We start from the raw sequence: 26,181 nt of genomic DNA, 5'->3' as shown, positions 1-26,181 counted from the left end.
TTTATATTAATGATTCATGTAAAATATACATGTAGTATAATGGTGTATGGGGCATTTCACTCAATGTCAGAACTACACACTTTTGAACGATGATGCACTCATTGTTGAGTTATTTTAAATAAATTAATAAAATATGCTTAATTTGTTTCACTTTTCATAATACTTCATTACAGAAGGCCATTACTCATATTTTATAATATCATAAAGATTAGATGAGAACACAACAAACCATCATGAATAAGTGATGTCTAATTATTCATTAGTTTGTATATACAATTTTGGTATAATTTTAAAACATTAGTCACAAAATTCTAAATACTCAAGTTCACATTGATTATTTCTGTCCCATGAATGGGGGCACTGATTTACTTGAAAAGGTTGAAAAAAGAAAATTATCAGAATGAATATGGTTAAATTTAATTCATACTACAAATTCACTTGTCACTCACCAACACAACACCACCTAAGCCTTTTCCAAATATTTTAATTAATAGGTAAATCAAACCTATGCTTTTTCCAAGATAAGTACATAGAAAGAACAAGTCAATTTCTTATTTTATTGTAATTTGTAGAAATACAATTTTTGATAAAAAATTTAAATTAAATTATAAGCAAGCAGCCATAAGAGGAGCTAAATTTTCAAAATCAATAGTTTCAGTAATATTTTTAGTTTTGATATTTTCATCTTGATTAGCAATGAATATTAAGTTGTTTTCTACTTTCTTCCAGCCATACTTCTTGATCCACATGTTCAACGTTGCATCTAAAAGTATTGGTACATTAAAAAGAGTTTTTATATATGCTATTTCGGTTCATCAATTCATTTCATTACACTTACTATCAACACCACCAAGCAAATTAGCAAGATTGGTTTGATCGATTGTTTGGAAAGTAATTCCTACAACATGACAAACGAATTTCCGGATGGAATCATTAAATCCCTGAATGCGAGAACATAATTCAGGCATTGCATGTACACGAGCCCAAAATGTTGCAAAATCACATTGTTCTAAAATATCTCCTAGATACATAATTTGTGAGATTGTCTCTTGTTGAGTCTAAAAAATTGAAATAAAGGATGTAACACAAATAGAATTGCAGGATTATTTTATTAACAAATCTACTTGATTTTGATTAAAATAAAACAATTTTGTATGATTTTATACAACTTGATAAAAAATATATTTTGTCATATGGCCATTTCTAAACTTTGCTTAAGGAATGTGCATTTAGCATAATAACAATTCAACTCAAAATTCCAACTATATAATGATCTATTTTAGGGAGGGCAAAGAATCTTTAACAGGATCGATATAAATATATGTATCATATTTTTAAAAGATAAGACTATAAAAAATTAACAATTAAATGATTTGATAAAATAAGGAAAAGAAGTTAAATATACACATATATCTATAAATAAATATACCTGTGATTCCAATAGTAAACATTTGCATAAAATGAAGTCGGAATGTGGAAAGTTTGTCAAAGCTTTAAGCAATATTTGGCAAGTAATTTCCAAGTTAAACTTTGAGGGATTGAATTGGTACATTTTAAGTACAGCAAGATTTGCTTCTAAATCATACACGTTATCCCTTGATTGTATCTCCACATATTGCTCCAAGGTAGGTAAATTTTCTGGGTTGTACCTTTTGGGGGATGAAAGCATAATATTAGGTTATGACACATGGCGTTTCTGATTCCAATGTGAGAAATATTTACCTTTCAATTCCTTTGAGCATAGAAGCTACTACTTGTTTCATAGTCTCGCCCATTTTTCAAATATAAACTTTTGTATTATTTATTTACTTCTCTAAAAGTTTTGTATATGATATTTTACCGCACCTTCACTGACAACCACTAAATAAAGAAAGAGAAATGCCTGCGTCTAACTTCGCACTGATGTTTACGTCAAGTTTTTATATGAGATGACGCTACTGTATTCATTTAAACTTAGATAATAAAATTATTATTTATTACAAATATTAAATAAAACAGCATAACAGCTATTTTCGAGATGAATTTAAATTTTACTACATTCCATCAAATGTATTATTCTATTTTGTCTATAATTTCAAATTTGTATCAATTCAAATCATTACATTTAACTCTCTTCTCAGACTCAAATATATTTAGTTTTGAGGCAATATTTATTAAATTCCCAAAAGACAAGTTTAAATTTTACCAAAAAATCTGCTATCCTAATTTCAAATATTCTCGACGTTTCAAGCAATTTGGAATCGTTTAACAAAGTATGTGTGCGTAACCCTATGTCTGTGCATATGTCTATGTGAGCCAAATTTTGACCGTTAGTAAACCTTTTCTCAAAAACAACTGCTCTGATTAAAAAAATATATATTAGAGAAAATTCAAATTTTAAATTATCGAAAAATCTTCAATTTTTGCTCACATACATATGCACATAAGCTTCACACCTTGGAATTAATTAATAGTTGTTTAACCCTTCCCACTCGCGAATTGCGAAATTCATATGTATTTTACCGCCGGAGCGGCGGCATCCGAGTCGAAGGGTTTAAACTCGATAAAAACTCACAACCATTTCTTCCTAATTGCTGAACTTTTTTGACGATTTCGATGAAATTCTGTATGATGATAGAGTTAATGGTCTAAGCAAGCATCCAAAAACATAATTGTCCTTTGAATAGTGGTTTAAGTAACTATAAAATAGACCATGGAGACATATAAAACGCATAATGCATTGATTATCATTTAGTTATAAACAAACACTTAACAATTTTAAATATATTTATTTATTTATTTATTTATTTATATATTTATACGCCAATCGGCTTTATACAGTTTTATAATGTTGTTTGATAATTCATAACTTTTATATTTATATCTATATACATATACACACACATAAATATACACAAATATATACATACATATACACATACATACACATCTACCTACATACATATATACTCATATAATATGCATACATATACATACATTCGCATATATGCACATTCACATATAAGTACATAAATACATACACATACATACACGTAGACTTTATAAAAAAATTATGTTAAAAAAATTATCGTAACAGTATCAAAATTGCTAAATCTCAAAGGTATTGATAAAGTCGATTTTTCACACATATCGGAACTCTGGCCTTAAGGGAAGGTAAAACATCATCTAGTTTTTAAATTCAATAAATAAAAAAGGCTGTAATGTGATAGACTAGTACATTGAAACTTCTCTCATGCCAAAAACTAGTGAAACTAATTTAAACTCACATTTCAAAAACAAAATTATTTCCATAACAAGCCACTCATTCGAATCGTTATTTCCGAGAACCATAGAATGTAAATTGCTATCTTTTGATGATAGGAAAAACTTTATAATAAACAGAATATCGAAGCGTTATGTTTTCCAGTTCATCAACATTTTAATTCGCTGAAAAAAAAATTATTATCTCGAGCAATTGCATATTCGTCGGGTGGTGGTATAGTAGTATGATTTCAGTAAGATAAAATATTTGGGGCAATGTTCATATGCTTATTATGGGATAATCCATATCAAATATCTATTCTGTTATGGAACATCTACAAATCTTTGGTATTTCTTAGAATGTCTAAATCGAATGCTAATGCAGTGATCCACACCCCCAGGACGGTTGTGACAGTGATAAAAATAGGTTGAAAAACAATAGGAATGAGCACGAAAATGGTTTATAAAGACTTTTATTGTCAGAAATATGGAACACAGCACAACATAATAATTTACATGTTTAATTTATACAAAGTGATCTCTCTGTATACAAGAAACAGTTATTATTAAAAAAATCGAACAAAAAATATTTTTTAGACTCTTTGTAAGCAATGCGTTGTACAAATCATGTTAATGTAGGGCGCAAACTGAATGAAATAGTGGGAATATATTCAAACGAACATACTACATCTTTCTCCCTTTGGACTCTGTATCAAAATCAGTATAGTTTACCTGTTATAGCGATTGTCACTACCTTACCCTGTCACAACCGTAACCAGTAGCCTCTACATATGGAAGATGTGCGCCGCTAAAATAATGCCATCAACGAAAATCTCGAATTTTCCTATTATGGAATTGAATTAACCTATGAAATGTTAGACCGAGATATTTTTCTAGATTGCAAATTTGAATTTCTTTTCTTGTAACGTAAGTTTGCATAACCGTAATACATTTTGCAAGAGCGTATCGGTTCGGTAATGAGTTTTCGGACGTGACCGCTCGCAGCAGGGCAGCAGTACTAGAGTTTTTCTTGCTGCCACGAATATGTATCGAACACTTTTTTATCGTGTAAATTATGCGAAACGATTGCGATAGTTCGTGCGCGACGGACGGAAACATTTCACCTGCACTTAATACTTAACCGCCCGAGCATTATTTGTCATGAACTATGCACGTTTGGCAAGTATGAATGACTCAGTTTTATTTGCGAAATATGTCATTTTATCGAAATTTATTGGAACAAAAACAAGTACTTAATCATAATCATAACAATAGACTGTGCATTATTCTTGTAACCCATGCAACGAGATACAACGCACCTAAACTTTGCCTTCACAGATAATTTATTTTGAGTGTACTTATTCCGCTAATACCAAATTTATTTCAATATATCTTCTTTTGTTAGATTAGTAACTGATCATATTCACTGTCTATTCATTGATCTCATAGTACCACAATAATCCTTTAAGATTGAATTTACTTCTAGTAAATTCGCTAGGATTTTTGATGCACTAGATAATATATGAACCATGTTAATTAATCGAATGAATTATAAATGGTTTAAAAAATAATATTAACATACATTCACATGCCCAGCATACGATCATGATCAACAGATCATATTAAGTATTATTAAATATAAATGAAAAAATATTCAACTACTAAAATAGAGTTGATTACTTTTTCTCAATTTGCGTAGAACATATTTTACTTATGTTCAAACTTGTTTGTATCGTAGACCCATCTTAAGATGGTTTATACCTACTTTCATTTCGCAAAGCCCGACTTTTTTCGTTGATATGGACCTCTTAATCCATACATTACGAAACTTTAACCAATTAACTGTGGCGCCCTCATTGAATTGTGCGCACAGTTTTGTCTCATTAGAATCGAGTAAAATGTTGTTTTTGTAGTATAATTCCACTTACAACTATTTATTTTTTATTGAAACATTGCAATCCAAATAACCACTTGTCAAAGCTTTATACGTATGACAAATATACTTGTCAATACACAAAATTCTGCCACTGCTCCATGACGAGTATATTCTTCAATCTGGTTAAAAATTGTCATGGATCCGTGGGTGTCAATATGAACCTCGTTGGGAATTACGGGTTTGATATGTAGTATCTTAAATTGGCAATATATCAATCAAGTTCAGACCAATTTTGGGATTTATTCTCAATGCGCATGGTCACTGTTCGGACGTATTTTCGTTTTATTATATTGGCCATGAAGGTAACAATCTTCATGGCATTGAACTTTTGCACGGGATGGTTGCTACCGCTGATAGAGGGGGAAGGGCCGAGTTTTAATAGGATTAATTGTACACTCCTAAAAGTAAAGTCCACTTAACAACATGTATAATAAATAATAAATAAATATATCTTCTTTCATTATAACTTAGTGACAAATCAGTGATTAATACAGTCCGCAGCTACAAGGGTTAACATATAACCCAACAACCTCAGTTATCGAAGGAGAGTTCTAATAAATAGGTATGGAACTCACATGGCGGTATACAGTCACATTAGCAATAAAGTTTATCAATTTATTAAATCTTAAATTACAATGGATAACTTAAAAATATCATTCTAGTTTATCTTTTATAATCGCTGAAAGATGCGTTTAAAATTTCCCAGTTTCATAGCACTTTTCCACATATACACAAATGATTAGTAAAACGCGTTTTGAGAAGAATAATAAGAAATATTGGCTTAAAAAAAAGCTTGTGAGATGTAAGAAAAAAAAATTGTAAATTGCCGATATATTCATCATAACTAATTAAATAAATATTGTTACTGGTTTGTAGTAATTTTCATAAAATAGATGAAATAATTTATTACTATTCTATTGCAAACTTGAATATATACCCAGATACAGAAAAATAGATCCATATCAAATTTTCAAGAACGAAGTTTGTAAATCTACATGTAGCTGATATTGCTTAAGATTTGAAGAAAAGCTATCAAATTTGTGACAACACAAACTCATGATAAAATAAAAGCAACATTACACCACCGAAACAAAGCGATTGGAAATATAAATCGCTAAAATGTCCCTTAAATGTCCCGTCGTTACAGATTTTGCGTTTGTGTTAGACAACACTTTGATATGATTTCACTGTTTCGGAACTATTGAAGCGGAAACTAGTAGTGAAATTATATCAGAGACAAAAAAGTTTACTAAAACGAAACAATACGATACAATCGGTGTCTGTTACCACATCGACCCATTATTATAGTAAATGGAAGAATTCCGTAGTATAAATATCGACGAATTGGCAAAGGTAAATCAGTACACTGTGACTCGACAACCGAGCACTGATTGAAAAGTCACAAAGAAGTAAGTCTATATTTGTGTGCATGAAAGAAACAGTGATCTATAATTATATTTACACTTCGAAATATTTGCTTGTGCCAAGAAAATATTCTAAGTTTTGAGTGCCATGGAATACATAAATATCTTGTGATGAGACTCATCCAATAAATTAAGTAGTTTCTCAAGTGATACCAAACTGATCACAGCTGGATTATTTATTCAATAAATAAACCAATTCACATTTATGGATGTTTTAACAGTTATTGTAGCAACAAAATAACGTGTTTAATAGTTATGAGTTGTCATAGTTTTCGACATGTGATATAAATTAAAATAAAATAAAACATTGTGTCAAAATATGAAGCATACATCAAACTTACACCCACTCCTTAATATTTAAAAATTTGATAAACCTTTGAACTTATTTTGATCTAATAAAATAATTTGAATTTGTTGATTAAAAAAAACTTAATATAGATCATCATCGAATTGTAAATCAAACTTTTGGTTTCATAGTATAAGATTTATTTGAATATTAAATTTTTATTAATATTTAGATAAACTAAATCTATTTAATAAAAACAAAAAACCCGTTATTTCCAAAACATTACAACAAAAATTTTACAACACATTTGCAACTAAAACTTATTGATTCTACCAAAATTCAATTAATATTTATTGCTTCTATAAAAATTCAATTAAAATTTATTGCTACTATCAAATTTATTTATTTTTTATAATTATTATTAACTGTTTATTATTGTTCGTTGTCTCCCAGGCTTGAAAATGAGGGGCATACATATGTGGCAATTGGTGGCAGCCACATGCCTTTTGGCGGCCTGTCTGGCTTGGGAGTTTTCGCGCGAATCTGGCGATTTGGTGGTTTCCGCTTCTCATCATAAGTCTAGCCATCATGAGTCTGGTGGTGGCCATGAAGAACATGGTGATCATCACTCATCAGGTGGTGAAAAGGGCGATAAGGGGTACAAGAGTGATCACCATTTTGATAAAGGTAACATTTCAGTAAGAAACATTATTGTCGGCATATAATTTTTTTATTGATTGGTAACAATATTCAGATTGCACTACCAAATTCTGTAATTTTAATAGAGTTGACATTACTGTATTGCCAAATCTTAAATGAAATTAATCCAGTAAGTAATTGAAATTTTTCACTTGCATATATGTGCAGTTAAACTTATTATTTATCAGTAGGTCAAAAACAGAATTTATTGTTAATAAAATATAGGTCTTCAATATGATATCGATCTACAAATATTAAATAAAGTATATTATTTCAGGTGAGCATGGCAAACATGGTAAGGAGCACGACTCTGGCTACTATAGCGACCATAAAGGCCATGAACATAAACATCACGATGACGAAGATCATTACGGTGAGCATCACGAAGCCGCCAAGGGTCACAAAGGAGGTAAATTCGGTGAAAAGAAAGGTCACAAAAAAGGACAGAAGACCACAGGATATCACCACAAGTCCCACAAGGATGAATATCATAAGGAACATAAATTCTACGACGATGCCCACAAAGGTGGACACCACAGCAAACACGGCGATTTCCACTCACATCACTCCAAGAAAGGTGGCGACCACAAAAAGGGTGACCATCATGAGTCCGCTTTCAAACAGGACAAACATGGAAAGAAAGGCCATCATGACAAAGGACATCACGACGAAGATCACAAAGGATACAAAGGCCAACACGGACACGAGTCCCACTATGCCCATCATGAAGACCATGGTAAAAAGGGTGGCGGCTCCGGAGGAAAGGAATACGGTTTCCATGAAGGTGGAAAGAAGCATTAGTGCACTCAATGTTCAAGTTTCGATTTGTTATTTTTTATTTTATGTTTTCGTGCTTAGGCAAATAAAACCCTGTTGAAACAATATTATGCTTTTAATTTATTCGTATGGTTATCGAACATACCAAAATTTATAAAATTAAGAACTAACTACATATTAATTAGCAGAAACGTTGTAAACATATACAATTTAATATGAGGTTACAATATGATAATATATAAAATAGTGCATTTTTATAAAAAACAAGAAGTTTTGGTAGAGCTAATGAAGTCGCCAGCTGAACACTGAATAAACTTAAAGCTTGAAGGTAAAACAAAATCAAAATAATTAAGTTAAACAAAGTAATAACACTAAAAACTCAGTTTTTTTGTAAAAATATATAGTTTAAAGAATTTTATTTAAAACAATTTTGAGTTCAGGTTAACATTACTTTGAAGAAGATTTTAAAAAATCTTCAAAGTTTACTTTTTCGGTATATTTGTTCATACTGTTAATAAAACTGAGATATTTTCTAATTTCCCACATTTCTTATCGTGAACAAAACCGTATAGAAGATAATATTGGCATTCCTCTACCCAATGCACTTACTAAATTGAATTTTAATCAACTTTCATATTTTTGCATATAGGACAAAAAATCTGTTTCATAATTGTCTTTATTAGATTATTTTTATTTATAAAATATCTTTTAGATGGTTTGAGAAAAGAATGACTACGGTTTGAAAAATCTAGAAAAATCTGTTTATAATACGAATAATGTCCGTGTTCAGCAAGGCATATTAACAAGACATTCAATTAGCAAACATCTTTCCCGGTATTGTGTTTTGTGCCGAGAAAAAACACCTACGCGGCAGTAAAGTCAAAAGCACAAAAACCCTCTCAAAATATCAACGAGAGGTGTAATCATCTTTCATCTGCAGACAACACTCCATCAAGTCACTTCATTAAATGTGCTTTTCTCGGGCGCCAGTGTCCCTTTATGTGCTTTCGCCTTCGCACAATGGAAATTATAATATAAATGGCTCGCTTTTGCGCTTGATACGGACCCAACGCTTGCTGCGATAAAGCCGAGATAGAAGAAATAAACTCACGATATAGAAGGCGAGGGGTGGCCACAGTGGAAATGTTTGGACGACACGTAAAAGCCAGGATTGAAAAACCAGAAGAAAATCTATTAATAATTATTTTTAAATGATTTATGTGCCGACCGATTTTGTTAAGTTAAGAAGACATAATGTAGTTGCATGGGGTTTTCTTTTTGTAAAATGTAAATTAATTAACTTCCCGTATGGCAAGTTATAGTAATCGCAAAAAAATCGAAAATGAAAATTTTTATATATCTTCACGTTTCAAAACCTTCTGAACATTTTGGCATACCTTAGAAAAAATGGATGTGTGCGTGTGTGCGGATACAAATTTTCGTCGACGATTTCGGGAAAACGGATGAAGCGATTTGAATAATTCAAAAAACATTCGATTCAAATTGATAAGGAGACGTGCTGATTAGTTTTTGACGAAGGCAGGTCTAGCCATTTCAAAGATACGGGGTAAAAAGTGCCAAAAATAGTAACTCGGTTTTTAAGAGAGCGGAGCGTCCGATTTTAATAATTCAAAAAGCATTTTACTTGTATTGACAAGATGAAGAATTGATCAAATTTTCATGAAGGCAGGTCTAGCGGTTTCGGAGATCTAGTGAAAAAAGTAAAAAAAATGTCATTTGGCGGCCAAAAATGATCATTAGACATATGCACATCAAATTATCAGATATTTTACAGAGATTTTAATAATAAGTATAAATTTTGTTTACATTCTTCTGGGTTCCGTACCAATGTTTATCCGTTAGACGGCGACGGGGCGCTTATGCGCTTTGACTTTTCGTCTCTATGCAGTTAAAGCAGTACGATTGCTTTGAAAAAAAGTTCAGAATTTCCAAAATATGTCAAAATAAAGAAAAATTTTTTTAAAAAAAAAGTAATTTTTTGTCAAATTTATAGTTTCTCAAAAATCTAATTTGTTCGAAGTAATTTTTTTTCAACAATGTTAATCTTTTTAAAAAAATAATAATTTTTGGCACGGGAAGTTCCAGCAAATTGCCTTAAGGCACGATGTCATGCGCCCCACTAGTTAAAAATTATTTTCTTTACGATGAAGTTGGTTACATTAAATAATTAACATTTTTATCAGCTTGTCAGCTTTTTGATATAAAGGAACAACTGAACTTTTTGAGAATGTTTATTTTTGTTATTAAATTAACAGCAGTTAGAACTTAAAGTGACATATGAGCCATTGTAATGATTTCTTAATGTCGTGGCTTTATAGATGGCAACTCAACCGTTCAGCAATCCGGGTAATATGCCATTTGCTCTTGAAAATATATTGCCATCTATATTTTCAAGTAAAAAAAACAAATATCACTATTGCTCTACAGGCATTCCAAAGCAGATATCCAATCTGAAACCTTTGAATGCAAGCCCATAGCCCTAACCATTAAAACATGGCAATGCCGCTTGCAAATATGTATGAGAAATATATTCTACAGGACAAGTATAAACTTTCCATTAATGAGCATTTGAATGCAACAACAAATAGATCAAGCAGGACTAAAAGTAAAAGGGCAAAAAAGAATGCATCTTGAGCAAAATAAAAAATATAGGGAATTGAAAGTGCAGGACTCGTAAGCACACAAACAAAACTTTGGAAAGCTGACTAGGAACATATATCGTGAACAAAACTTATACTCATTGAAAATGTTTTTTTTTTAACATCTCTACCATGGTATTCTATCCCTGCCTAGTTTTCTAGTGGAAGCAGAGGAAGCGCTAAAGTTGGGGTGTGTGGTGTCGATGTCAAACACTTGACTATAGATAGGAAGGCTGATATAGAAATCAATCCACTAAAGCTATTACTATGTTCCCACGAATCAGGATATAGATTCAATAAGAATTTAAATGATAAATGCTTGATTTTCCAATTAAAAAGCCCCAGTTTATATCAAATAGTATTGAATATTTCTCGCACATTATGTTGGTAAATAATATACTGAATTACATTTTTTATTGGTTTACTTCGAAGACTAGAAAGAGCAAAAATTATCTATTATAAAACTTTATAATATTATAATATTGTGATTAAATAAAATATTTTAACAATTTCTTAACTTCCCGAAGAGAAAGTTCATGTTTTCACGAACAAGTCGCCTTGTGTATTTTAAAATAAATTAAATTACGAATTAATCCATAGAATTGAATAATTTGCAATAGTTTTTTACATTTTAATGCTCTACTATACTACTATACAGTAACTGGGAATACATATAAATCGTACAATCATAATCGGTTCAGAATTTTATTTGATTTAAATGTTAATTTTAAAACTATTCAAAGTGGATGATAATCATTTTAAAGATTAATATTTTCAAATAACATGATTATATACTTAACACGAATGTATTAAAAATATTAGAATTTAAATTTTAATTACAATTATAATTTTTAACCATAAGTTGTAATTCAGTATCGAAGTATCATACCCATAGCAAATAATAACCCATAATCCTCTTAAAGGTTTAACGACTTTTTCATAATACGATTACAAATTTGAACGAGTAATGAATATCGACAAAAAAGAAACAAGTATCGGTTATAAGTGTTTCCTCAGAAATGCATTTTTTAATTGTTTAACATGATTTGAATTACTTTAAATTATTTTTTTTTGCTTTCTCTTGGCTTCTTAAATGGGATGCATTAAGATCAATAGCTAGAGGTGAATATCTGCCTAAGACTTTTGAAAACGGATTAACATAATACTTATATTAGAGTATCCTGATTAAAGCTAAGTAATAGCCAAGAAGGTAAACCTTAAGAATTTTGAAGGCATTTGAAAAAAGATTTATAATTTTTGGAGTGCGCTATTTAGTTAAATGATAAAAATGCACGATGAAGCACACGAACTATTTAAAAAGAAGTAGTGCCGGTCATTAGAAAATTCATGTAACGAATGCAGAGGATATCTAGCCTGTAAAACGCTTCATATATATTAGCAGTAGCCATAGACGTACCACAAAACAGAGATATTTCTGATAGAATTAAAAGAAAGCTGAAAGAAAAAGCTGAATATACACCACCATCAATACTTAAAGACCTAAAGCCTCTCGTAGTGATATATACTTTTTTAATAAGACAATAGGGTAGAGCGGAGCTTAAAGATCATATTTGTTTGTTCCATATTGTTACTTTTACTTGTTTTGATGCAGTTGGTTTGGTCTTCACAATAAAATTACCCCCGTCCTACCCTTCTATGGTCTAAAAGTAGAATGGAACTAGCTGTAAGTGGAATTCTGTCTTAAGGCAATTAAAGCATCGTGCCTTAAGGCAAATTGCTGCAACTTACCGTACCAAAAATTATTATTTTTTTAAAAATGATTGACATTTTTTAAAAAATTTTACTTCATAAAAATAAGATTTTTGAGAAACTATAAATTTGACAAAAAATTACTTTTTTTTTGAAACAAAAAATGTTTTCTTTGTTTTGACATATTTTGGAAGATCTGATTTTTTTTTCAAAGCAATCGTAATGCTTTAACTGCATACGGACAAAATATAAAGCGCGTAAGCGCCGCGTCGCTGTCTAACGCATAAGCATTGGTACGGAACCCATAGGAATGTTAACAAAATGTATACTTATTGTTAAAATCTCTATAAAATATCTGATAATTTGATGTGCATATGTCTAATGATCATTTTTGACCGCCAAATGGCTCATTTTTTTTACTTTTTCCTCCATATCTCCGAAACCGCTAGACCTACTTTTATGAAAATTTTATCGATTCTTCATCTTGTCAATACAAGTGAAATGTTTTTTGAATTATTCAAATCGGATGCTCTCTAAAAACTTAGTTACCGTTTTCGGCATTTTTTGCCCCGTATCTTCGGAACGGCTAGACCTGCCATCGCCAAAAACTAATCAGCACGTCTCCTTATCAATACGAATCGAATGTTTTTTGAATTATCCAAATCGGTTGATCCGTGTTCCCGAAATCGTCGACGAAAATTTGTATCCGCCATACATACACACACATACATACATACACTAGAGGTGGGTCGTTGACGGTTTTGCCGTCAACGAAACGAAACGGTTATCGGGGTTTCGTCAACTAGTTAAATAACTAGTTATTTTTCAACTATAGTTATTTTTAACGATTCAACGCTGGCAACGTTAAGAAACTGATAGTTGAAATAACTGTTTCATTGAAAGTTGGTAATATGAAGTTTGTTCTTATAAAAGTCAAGTTGACGTTGGATTTGATGAATAAAAAGAAATAAATGTGAATTGTCACATTTATTACACACACACACACACATATATATATATATATATATATATATATATATATATATAATAAATAAAGGTTTAATTTAAAAAACTTAAATATTTTCATTACAGCAAAGCCATATACTAAAACATCGAATTTACATGTTATATAAAAATAGCAATATAAAAATGTATAGTTATATAAAATGTTATGAAAAATAAAAAATCAATGTTCAGGTTTAGTTTAAAAAAATTATTACAAGACAAATGCTATGAGATTTTTATGAAAAATATTAACCATTGAAAACTATAATAAATGTAACTGATTTTCTAAAATTAAACGATTTGGCGCGTGTTGCAAGTTTCTTTTAAGATGTACATGTACAATTGCAATATTATAAAAGCAGTAGCCTAACAATAAGCGCTTTTCATAGTATTAGTTGATCCTTTCCGACGCAGGTACCTGCCTACGTTCGTTTTCGACAACGAACGAATTCCTATATCGTTGAAAAAACTAACTGGCCGCCATGTTTTCAACTGCTTCGAAACCAGTTGATTTTCAACTAGTTATTTCGTTGCGACGAAACGGTTAGTTAGTTAACGAAGAAGAAACGGTTGAAAATAACCGTTCGTTGATTCAACGCCCATCACTAACATACACACACACACATACATCCATTTTTTCTAAGGTATGCCAAAATGTTCAGAAACCTCTGAAACGTAAAGATATATAAAAATTTTCATTTTTGATTTTTTTGCGATTACTATAACTTGCCCTACGGCCCCTTCTTTTTTACTGATACCGGTATGCACATGGTATGCAAAATATACATGAATACAATATCGCAGATATGCCGTACAAGGCGGGTTCGGTATCCGCGTGAGGCGAGAGAGCACGCTGCTGAATCAATATAATATGACATGATTTAAAAATGTTTGATGTATCTCTAGTTCTGTACTACTACATTCATTCTCATACATATTATATATCATACTACAAACGAAGTTTGAATTACCCGCTCGGGAGACAGGCTCCCCAGCACGCCCAGGCCGACCAATGACGGCACTCTGTCGCCCACTACCGCTTCCGGATCCGATTTGAGCGGGCGGAACTCTACCCCACCTGACGCGTAAAGGATGCGATGCGGTGCGATGTACTGATATCCGTTGTCTCTTTATGATCTGTCGCAGATTTAAAGATAGATCGGGGGCAAAGGGTTGAAATCGTACAGAGGGCTGCGGATGTTCCATACTCGTAGGATGATACAATTTATGTATCGTTAATTAATTTAATATTATAATTTGATTTTTGTCGATTATATTTTATTAAAACCATATATCACTGATGTTTTGAGATATTTATTATTTATTAATTTTAGTTTTAAAGTATGAACACATATTAATGGAATATTCAGAATTATTTAGATAATTCGATTCTACTTTTAGACCATAGAAGGGTAAGACGGGGGCAATTTTATTGTGAAGACCAAACCAACTACATCAAAACAAGTAACACATATCGAACAAACAAATATGATCTTTGAGCTCCGCTCTACCCTATTGTCTTATCAAAAAAGTATATATCACTAAGAGAGGCTTTCGGTCTTTAAGTATTGATGGTGGTGTATATTCAGCTTTTACTCTCAGCTTTCTATTAATTATTATATTGTTACTATTAATTATTATATTAATTTCATTATTATATTGTTAAGTTAATTAGAACTAGTTCTGTGCACAAGTATCAGTCAAGATACATATCTCGTACATTGATATAACAGATTCATAAATAAACATATTAATCAAAATTCTGACATTCAAATCTTAAGCTATTAGAATAAGTTTGGCTATTTGTAATAGAAAAAAGACTTCGACGGAAAAAGAATTCTATTAACAACAATCTATTAGTGCTTCATCTTGAAGAACAATCTATCTTTGAAGAAGATTCCAGTGAAATAATACGTTTAGATCATGAGACTTCTCGAGCAAAATTGATGGCTAGTTGCCAAAGAAAAAGTGGGGAAATAAGAAATAAAAAACGGCACAAAATAATAAATAAATGAAGGAGAAAAATGCTTAGTAATGCAAGGGTTTATACAAAAACTGTGATTTTATAAAGCCCATTCTCGAATAATCATTTTTTCAAAATATCATATTTAAGACTGTTCGAATAGTTATAAAAAATCAATTTGCTCGAATAATTCGGCTAAAAAAAACTAAATATTTATTGCAATATTTTATGCAATTTAGTAGTACAAAAAAAATTGTCCAGGATTAAATAAAGTTAAAACTGTTAAAACATAAACTCTTGCTTATGCGTAATTTTTTCATATTAAGCTATTTTAAGGTGGAAATATTTTACATTAGTGAATTGAAAAATAGCTATCGATTTGCAATAGTATTGTCATCAATCTGTTGTATTTGGCTACATATGTCATTTTCAATAGTAGATTTGCAATCAGGCGTTCATTGCAATTCCTGGGCATAGCTGCACCAAATTAAATAATAAGTCAGTCCTATTAGATAAATTTTAATAATAGGACTAAATTCTAAATGGATCAACCGTTGGGTTACCTTCTAAAAGTACGACGCAAGGAGAAAATTCAGCCCAATAGTTTGGGGATGTCCACAAACAAAATATTGACAATCATAGCAACGAACTTGCAGCCAAATTATATGACACAACTTTCGAATACAGACTGAAGAGAACAAAACTTATTCAGTCAGCACAATAAGGTTTTTATGTTATCGTCTAGAAATAATGTAGACTTAGTTCTAGGTTTAATACTAGATAAGATTAGTAGATTATTTATGTTTAATCTAATATGTATAGTTCAATTTGATTAGTTCATAAGACTACCTGAATCAAATCTATTTTAGTTCAACAACAATAATATTAGGACCACCACTGGGTGGCCTGATATGCCCTTTCTATTTATATTAATCAAAAAAATTACTAGATGTCATATTTATAGACAGAAATGTATTATGATGATAAAACAAGATTGTTTTCCTAACAATAAATATTAATCATTTAGCTTCTTGATCTAAAACTTCTCTCACCTGAGAATACATATGTGTTTTTTAGGCAAGTTATATAAATTCAATCAAACCAGAAAACTACCTTATCAATCAATTTATATAAGTCAACTATTTTTATATAAAAACCTACTTACATGCAAATTTCGAATTATATTATATCATTAAAATATAAATAATATACGAGAAATGTGCAAACTGTCGTTACTCATCTCCAATGTGATATTTCCATTCTAATTAGCTCGTCATATTAATTAGATATAGCTAGAACATATACGTCGAGGATAACAATATCAATTGAAAATGTATTGCCGTAGTACGCGAATAATATAAGGCTTTTCGTTGAGGAAGTTCCCTGCATGTTTGAATATACTGCGAGGCTAATATTGGATAACTATCTCATTTAATTAAGGAACTTTTAGCTGATAATGTAAATGGAATATATAATATCTCGTTTCATCCATCAAAAAGATTTCTAATTTTCTTATATATATTTATATATGTGAATATGTAAGCTAATCAATAAGTTTTGCATTTTACACTTAATTTTTTTACTTCCATAGAAAAATAGATGAACATGATTTTCCTAAACTCATCACTATGGACTGATGTCTAAATTAGCTGAATATGAAATATACATCTACTACATAAAATAAATCAATTGATATTATATCATTATAATTTATTTGAAATAGTATGTGATTAAAACTTAATTTAACAAAAACAGATGCCGTCAAATACCTTTTCGGTAATGTCACAATTATTTTGGCGTTATGAACATTTGGGTGTAAATCAATAACAAAAGATGTCTTCATGGTTAAATTATGACAAATGTGAAAATTGCCGAAAACCTAAAAGTTTATTATGTATTTGTGCCATTAACACATTTTTTTATTTAATAAAGAATAGAGCAGAAGTATACATAATAGAATCATTTAAAAAAATACAACAAGATATAGCAAAATATTGTTTCCCCTCAGGACCACTTAGCAAAAATAAAATGTTTAGAACTATATATTTGATTAGTGCGCTAATACAAAATTTATCTGAAATGATATAAAATTAGTTATTTTCAATTTCAACCCACTCTGTAATATGTTACATATGGTTCAATTACATATAAATCGATTGGCACGTTTAATATTATAATTCTATGTATAATGTTTAATAACAAATCAGAGCATTCAATGAATAATGTATTACTAAACAAGTCATAAGCCACAATTAACTATATTATAGAATTTCCGAATTCCAATGATTCGATTAAATATGTTGACTTTGCATACATAATTTATTTGTCTGTTCACATTGTATGCATTAAAAGTTTAGTTTGGAAATTATCAACTATTATGTGTTTAGAATTTTGGTATGAATAATACATAATAGTAATATTTCTAAAAATGACTCTATAGATATTATTTCAAAGTATATATATTTTGTAGTACTGTTATGATACAATTGCTTGGAAAAAAATATTTTTGCCTATGACTACCGAATGAGCTTCAAGACAATGAATATATACCCAAGGAAGATCTAGCAATAATTATTGAACTAAATTTGTTGTATAATAAATTTATTCATATTTATAGGTTTTTGTTTGTTTCAGACTCGGCTGTAAAACAACATAGCTACATTCGCTACATTATTCTAAACAATTTATTGAATACTATTTATGGAACGAATTATATCTCTATATCCTGTAAATACAAAAACATAAAACAAATCTTTTAAGAATTTAAGAAATCAATCCAATCAAAGTTGAGTCCGCAGATTCTGTTTGTGTTTCAATCCCATTGGGAATCGCTCTTGTTCAAACATTCAGTTTCAATCCGGGAATAACTTTTCACCGCGGTTCTTTTATTGGATTAGGAAAAATTGAATTTCAAATGGTATCAAATATTTAAAAATAAAATTTTAAATGCTATATATTCAAATATTTAATTCAATTCTTAATCAAGATCTACTCAAAAATCACTAGAAGAGCAAAAATGGAGCATACCGAAGGTTTTTCTAAAAGTTATACGTCGTATTTATCAGAAATTTTATATAGACATTGCTATAGTAATTTCATTATACACAATATTATTATACTTGAAGCTTTATCGGTAAACAAATTAAAGAAAATTTGTTGCAAAGAAAATAATCAGCTTGATTGCAAGAAGTTTTCTCGATCTCATTGTCTATTACAATCACATTATGTTTAATTAAAAACATATTTTAACTCTTAATTTATAAAACATCAAAGATAATGGAAGCCATTTGCAAATCTGTGAGTTTTCAATGGTACTGGATATAAGGATATGACTGACTAATATGCACATATTGTGTATATACATTTATGAACACTTATAATAAAAATTACAATAATTTTATAGATTTTATCCATTATCCAAAGGCTGGCTATCCAAAGTTGGTATTAAACTGAAACCTTGAATTGCAAGACTAAAGCTGCAACCCTAGAGCAACGAAACAGCCTGATTGTGAGAATACTAAAGGATTAAGTGAAAGCTCGGAGCATTCTATAAACAGAACTCTGAATTGTAAACAATATAATTTAATGGTGGTAAAAGTTAACATAAGCTTCAATGAGTGATTTTTATATACTATAAGAAACAGTGATAAATTTGCATAAATAAGGAACATTTTCTTTTGGTATAATATTACGTACAAGAGAATTCTACCGAGAAGATATTTTATTGCCGTTGAACGAGTACATACTTAACATTTTTTAAAGCAATAACAATATAAAAAGAAACACATTGATACTCCAAAGTCCAGAAAGCCTTAAGGGTAGTAATTTTCAAATGAGCAGAAAATCCTCGTCGCGTTGTCGACATTACAGAAGCTGCGCAAACAGACATTAGACGACAAGGCAAACATTTTAGAAATTTTCGGGAAGTATTTAACAAAAGCAAATAGAGACGCACGATACTGGTTTACAGAACTTTGTGACATATATGGAATAAAATAGTTTGATTGAAGTTTGTATTTATTTGCCTCGAGACAAATTCAAAGATCTGCAAGTTCGCCAACTTACGCAAATAAAGATGTTGGCACACGTTTGAAACTCTTATGCAAATAGCATGATGCAACTAAAAACAATCTAAATGCACACATTTGGTACATTTTTATATTTTTGTTGATTGTCACGAATAGGGTAAATTTTTTTGGAAAAAAATACTTAAATAAATTAGAGTTGATTTAATAATTTAAAGTTGACAACCATTTCTTAAATGCTCCATAATTACTAAAAATAATTATTCTAGTATCCAAAGCACAATTTATTGTTCTTATTGTACGTTTCGCATAACAATAATTTTATGAGCAGATTCTTTAGCCATTACATGTTATAAGTACGTTTTCACTTCAAGCTAAAATATGGCGGTACACCGCAAAGGGGCAAAACCAACAAAAGAATTTATGAAATTAATATTTTTTAAAAACTATTTAAAAATTTAAACGATCCACAAAAGTCCCCGATTTTTACTATGTTTGTTTCTCTTTCAGTACAATATCTAAGTACCAGTTAAATTCTCATAGCGGCACTTTGTAAATGAGACGCTTAAGAGATAATACTAATTTTCCGGTCAAAGAGCCATCATCCGATCCTGTTAACAAAGTGTAATATTTTTTAATTCCAATTAGCATACATTTTAGTAAAACGGGTATTTGCTGTTCAGCGCAGTAACTCAGAGGACGATCGAGAACGGATAATCCACCTTGTTGGATTGCCCTGGCTTAACTCTTCTTTGCAATTGAACTGCAACCGAAAAAAACAGATTTTGTATGCATTTCAATTAGGAATTATAGCAGATTACAAGAAAATGAATTGCTCAATTAATACAATTATCAACAATATAATTCATATATATTAAACATTTTGTTATTCTGTGAAATATATTTGAAAAGGACTAATAAGACAAAGGATTCAAATTTTGGATGACTTGAGCAAAAGAAAAAAAATACCGCGAATTAGAAGCTGAAGTCACGAAAGCAGAATTTTGAGACGTAAAATTTACAAAAGTAAACTATAAACAATTTAGAAACAAAATGAGTATTTTCCACAATAAACTCATTTTTGATTTCGTGATGTATGATATTTCTTCTTATATATTAAACATTTTCTCTTACCTCCTGAGGATGAAGATACAAATTTTTGTACATTGAGAGCACTATCATACGAGTAACATATCACTTAAGTAAATTAATTGTTAAAAATGCAGAGGATACACTTCTGTAAGCAAGTGATAAGGATGCTTTCTGAAGAAAAAGTTTATATTTTCGCCGGAAAATCCGATTGTTTTATCTTTTCCGGACGTATTAAGCCATTCTTAATTATTTGATAACAATATTAGAAAAAGCATGTGAGACAGAATGTGAGTTCTTCTTCAACTTTTTTTCTGAAACAGCTGCAACCGATACCAAAATTTAAAAGCCATTTGTTGAACTATAATTATACTTGAAGAATTGGTTGAGCCATCACAGTTCACTAAAAATTTAAAGTTTTATACAATTGTTGAATGTCAATTCACCCACAATTTTCACATTTGAAATATATCACTTTTCCAGTCAATATTATTAAAGCACTATCAATATCACAAAAGTGTAAAATCATTTGTTGAAACTTAATAAAGACGATGGGCCGAGCAGTTTATTTATAATTAGCTAATAAGTGCAATTTTTTGTCCACGTTTTTGACAAAACATTTGAACCAGTTCTAGAAACTCCAAACTTTTCGAAAGATGTGGATGTTGGAAATCTTGCTGATTAATTTTTGAACTTTTTTTGAAATTGTATGGTACTCATGGTATTAACGAACATCCTGAACTATCATAAGCCTGCAAAAAGTGGTTTAATTATAAAAATTCATCAACGTTTAGAATAATAAGCTGTGTTAAAATATCAAATTTATATATTCACAATCTCAACATTGCTAAAACTCAATTCTTATTGATTAAGTCTATTATTTATACACATCGGTAATGCAGAATGCCTTAAATTAAAATGCCACTTACTCCTAGTTGCCATTGTACTAGTAGAGTTTAAGAATAGTGGTATATATGTTTCAAATATATTTCCAAACTCCAACAAAAGATATTAAATTTTAATCCATGCAAATTTTGTTGTATGCTACGTATTACTGTCATAAAAAACCTAATAAGCGAATCACAAAAATACAATCCATGCCATAAGTAACATTTAATTACATAATACTCCTATACCCATATGTATTTCATCAATACTCATACGTACGCAACAATGCACATCAAACAGGCATATCTGACATATGTACTTGGTTTGGTATGACATAGTTGTACGCGAAACATGACTATCCTCCTGTATTATTACCGTAGTAGTTTCACATTCCGTCCCTTTCCGCTTTACATCAGATCTATCTGTATCGGTGAGCTTATTTTCCGCTCCGATAAACAAATAGTGATTATATTTGAATAAACACGCTCCGCCCCGAAAGCTCTTCCATGTCGCGAGCACCCTTTGTGAACGACGGTGGAAGGGATGATGTAGGGGCGTCGCTGAGCGCGGACCGAGCTTTAAAGCACGGCGAGAAGTATACGGTTCGGAAACGGAGTGATAGTTAACTCAAAACCACCCTTCTTAAAGCACTGGCTAACACGGAAATTCGGATAATTGCTGCTTATCTACGATTTATTGGAAAAATATAACAGACTATTTCAATTTGATTTTACACATTTGTGATATTGATAGTGCATTAATAATATTGACTGGAAAAGTGATATATTTCAAATGTGAAAATTGTGGGTGTCTTGACGTTCAGCAATTGTAAAACAAAACTTAAGATTTTCAGTGAACTGTGATGGCTCTACTAATTGTTCAAGAAATATAATTATAGTTCGAAATGTAATGTTTGAATCATAGTTGATTTAACTTCATATTCAACTTGACAAACGTTATAAATTGCATAATATTACTAATTAATAAAAATATTTTATTAGAGGACTTATAGAAAAATGACTTTATAACAAGTGTTAATTATAAATAGCATCTGTGCAACAGTGTATTTGTATATTTTCTAAATCTTTTCTATTTATATATAATAATTTTCTCGATCGTGTTCCCCAAAAAAACACTAAAATTAAATTACAATGGTAGAAACAGCACCCAATTCCTTGAACAATCGAGCAGTAGAATACCGCGGTTATCTCCACACCGCTATGCTTCTTGGAGCGGCAGCAAACCAGCGCCAACACCAAGAAGAATCCTCCACCTCCGACAAAGGACCGTCGGTTGGCGCTTCGTCAATTTTTACGATTGACAGTATATTGGCATCACCGCCTCGAGGAGACAGAAGACATATTGGCAGCAGCGATACAATTGCTGTAAGTCCAGCTTCATCACCTGGTTCAAATGCCGGAGATAGGAAAGATGGTGAACTCTTCAGAGATTTTAGATCTTCTCCCGTGTTACCTGGACATCAACACCATCATCCGGCGGCGGCTTTGCATTTAGGACACTTGGCAGCAGCAGCCGCGTCCGGTTTTGGAACTACTTCAGATTTTCTTGGTCAGTTCATTTAAAAATGGTTTATTTATATACTCTTTATTTATAATAAATATTGTATCTCACTATAGCTTATATCTTTGTAATAAATACAACTATTTTTACAAATCATTAAACAATTAGAACTAGATCGACAAACATTCACTAATTTTCGTATGTGAACATCAATTTCAATCACGGTTATATTACGTAAAATGATAAGAATCGCAATAAAGTATTATAATATAATAATAATAAATGTGCAATATAAGCAATATACCGGTAGATTAAAACAGATATTTTGTTTTCGAAAAAGCGTCAACACTTTACTAACCAATTTTTTCATAAAATCATCTGCTTTTATTTGCTTTCGCATTTTCTATAAAATTAAGACAAAAAACCATTTGTATCCTATAGGGATTATTTCCATATCATTATTACCGCGTTTTTGCATATATTAAACAATGAATTATAAATCATTTCTTATATTGAATTTTTCGGTAAAGCTTTTCCGAATATTATAAAACGCATAAATATTTCATTCAATAATATTATTATGTATCACTTATTTCGAAACATCAGATTCCATGATAATTCATTCATGTGTAATAAAGCTCGGCTTCGTAGGTAAAAATGAATCCCAATACAAAAGCTGAATTGGAATCTTCTCAGAAATCACTGAGCGCGCATGCAAATATCTAGGGTAGATTTTATTCTTAAGGTATTTCGAAAGACTCAAATATATCAATTCATAAAACGATCCACAAAAACATCCTATGAAATATTATTGAAAATGTACTCAAAAGAAGCTAATAACAAACAAAACTTATCTGATGCATTATAAAACCTATTCATTACATCATTTCTATTAATTAGTAATTAAATTATATATTTATCATTCCATTCTATTTCATTTAGATTTTTAATATACTATAAATCAGTTAAGAAGAAAATGACCTAAAAGTATCTTAAAATAAATTTGTAATTCAAAGAAAGATTAGAAAATAATTTATAAAAAAAGATGCATTATTCAATATTTTTCGCGAAAATATGGCTTTCGCAACAAGCGGGTTGTTATCTCATAAAAAAATAAATTATAATACCTACACTTTTACCCTGAAGCAAGTCGGCGCTGTATTTATCCCAGCTGAAGACTTGTCTTATAAATTAAGATATACGCCCAAGCAAATATCACGTGGGTGCAAAATCGCGTCTAATACACAAATATTTTAAACAGTACAATCATAAAAGTACTTCATGATTGAAGTAATTTATCATTTTGATCATATTGTACCTGCTGATTAAACGCATATTTTATAATAATTTACTATTTATTACAATTTTACAAAAGTAGCATCTAACACTCAAATTTCCCTTCAAATTTAAATTATCATGATAAATTAAACCTAAATTTAAATTCAATTATGTACATAACACCATGAGCCTGCCTTCGGGTAGACTACTATTTATTATTATTATGTACATAACTAAATCGTAAGAACGTCCATGGTATTCCACATCAAATTGTTGATTAGTAATTCCAGAATATCAAATTCACTTGTATATTTTGTAACTACTAGCAATAACAGTTCCAAATGCTAATAATGTAGGCAAATTTTTGTTAAAGTTATAGAAGGAACACTAATTTAAAATTAAAAAAGAAAATTTACTTGAAAACTTTATTAGAAAATATTTCTAAAGCAAAATTGATTCAAAAATTTTTCTCCCATGACCCATGGTTTAAAATTTGTTATGGATTAAATTATGTTTTTACAGTTGCGAGAAGATTTTCATACTATGAGTTTTATGAATATACCCTGAAGCGGTTTTCACTGTTAGGAAAGAAAAACACTTTTCCAATCTTTCATAGAGTCGCATTAAAAACAATTCTCGTCGGATCGGATATTGGAATAAAAAGAGCAACTGCAGAGCTTATTGCTTTAATGGAACTATATGTACATAATCGAACATGCGCCAAAGTTCAACCTCACAATTCTGATAAATAATAAATGTACAGATTGAAAACGCTCATATTAATTTTTAGAATAATAATGCTTTCAAAAATGGAAGGGAGTGATTGCGCGTTAATTTAACGACCGCACGTATTTGATATATGTATATGGTCCTGAAAATAACAAATAAATTAAATATTATCGTCATATTAAACAGTTATACAGAATTTGCAGTTAGACTGGCAAAATGTATATTAATAATAATAGAGTAATAACTCCTTGCCTAATGTAAGATATATAAATAATTCAATCATAAAAATAATTAAATTTCTAATAAAGAAAAGATAAAGATGTTAGACTTGATATTTTAGTAGTGTATGTGAAATATGCTAAACCATTAACAAATGAGGTAATATATATTACAGCATAACTTTTAACATTTGAAATTTGTAATAAGTTAAGAATAAATGTAATGAGTTAAAATCTTATTTGAATATTCATATTAAAAAGATTTAAATATCATATATTTAGAAATATTAACTGATTATATTAATCATATGGTCAAATGTAAATTCTACAGCAATACATTAATATTAAATCTAGAATTATTTTTTTCTCTTTTCAGCAGTAGCATATCCCAATTTCTACCCAAATTATATGCACGCTGCTGCAGTAGCGCATGCGGCGGCGGCCGCGTCTATGCACGCAAACGACGGCAGCGTTGGTACCGGCGGTGCCCCTCACCATTTGGTGGTAGGTCACCATCCTGGCCACCATCATGCGGCCGCTCATCATCATCATTTAGCGATTGGTGGCGTATTAGGTGTCGGTCAGCCGCATGTCCACGGACCGCCACCTAAACGAAAGCGGAGACACAGGACCATATTCACAGAAGAACAGTTAGAGCAGTTAGAAGCAACTTTTGATAAAACACACTATCCAGATGTTGTGCTGAGGGAACAGTTAGCACTTAAAGTTGATC

At 30.4% G+C, this 26,181-nt stretch overlaps 3 protein-coding genes across 3 annotated transcripts in view; 2 read left to right on the top strand and 1 right to left on the bottom strand.

Annotated features, from left to right (window-relative positions):
• Window positions 1-570: 570 nt before the first annotated feature.
• LOC113385233 (eukaryotic translation initiation factor 3 subunit K-like) lies at window positions 571-1,859 on the bottom strand. The gene is made up of 4 exons (XM_026623066.1): window positions 1,723-1,859; window positions 1,430-1,649; window positions 839-1,058; window positions 571-763 (listed from the first exon to the last, which is right to left on the bottom strand). The coding sequence occupies exons 1-4, from the start codon at window positions 1,773-1,775 to the stop codon at window positions 606-608; spliced, it is 651 nt and encodes a 216-aa protein (XP_026478851.1). The 5' UTR covers window positions 1,776-1,859; the 3' UTR covers window positions 571-605.
• Window positions 1,860-6,521: 4,662 nt separating this feature from the next.
• Window positions 6,522-8,386, top strand: LOC113385913 (histidine-rich glycoprotein-like). Its single transcript, XM_026623734.1, has 3 exons — window positions 6,522-6,585; window positions 7,340-7,573; window positions 7,863-8,386. Exons 2-3 carry the CDS (start codon window positions 7,348-7,350, stop codon window positions 8,384-8,386), a joined length of 750 nt encoding a protein of 249 aa, XP_026479519.1. The 5' UTR covers window positions 6,522-6,585; window positions 7,340-7,347.
• A 14,467-nt stretch (window positions 8,387-22,853) lies between these two features.
• Window positions 22,854-26,181, top strand: part of LOC113385912 (homeobox protein goosecoid-like) — a 30,761-nt gene continuing 27,433 nt past the window's right edge. The window contains exons 1-2 of the mRNA XM_026623733.1: window positions 22,854-23,271; window positions 25,825-26,181. Coding sequence (XP_026479518.1) covers window positions 22,854-23,271; window positions 25,825-26,181 — 775 coding nt within the window. The remainder of the gene's footprint in view (window positions 23,272-25,824) is intronic.

Source organism: Ctenocephalides felis, unplaced genomic scaffold (assembly GCF_003426905.1).
Source record: "Ctenocephalides felis isolate EL2017-DRISC unplaced genomic scaffold, ASM342690v1 CF-g0.4_SCAFFOLD_03571, whole genome shotgun sequence".
Lineage (NCBI taxonomy): Eukaryota > Metazoa > Arthropoda > Insecta > Siphonaptera > Pulicidae > Ctenocephalides > Ctenocephalides felis.
This window is presented reverse-complemented; position numbering and strand designations above follow the sequence as displayed.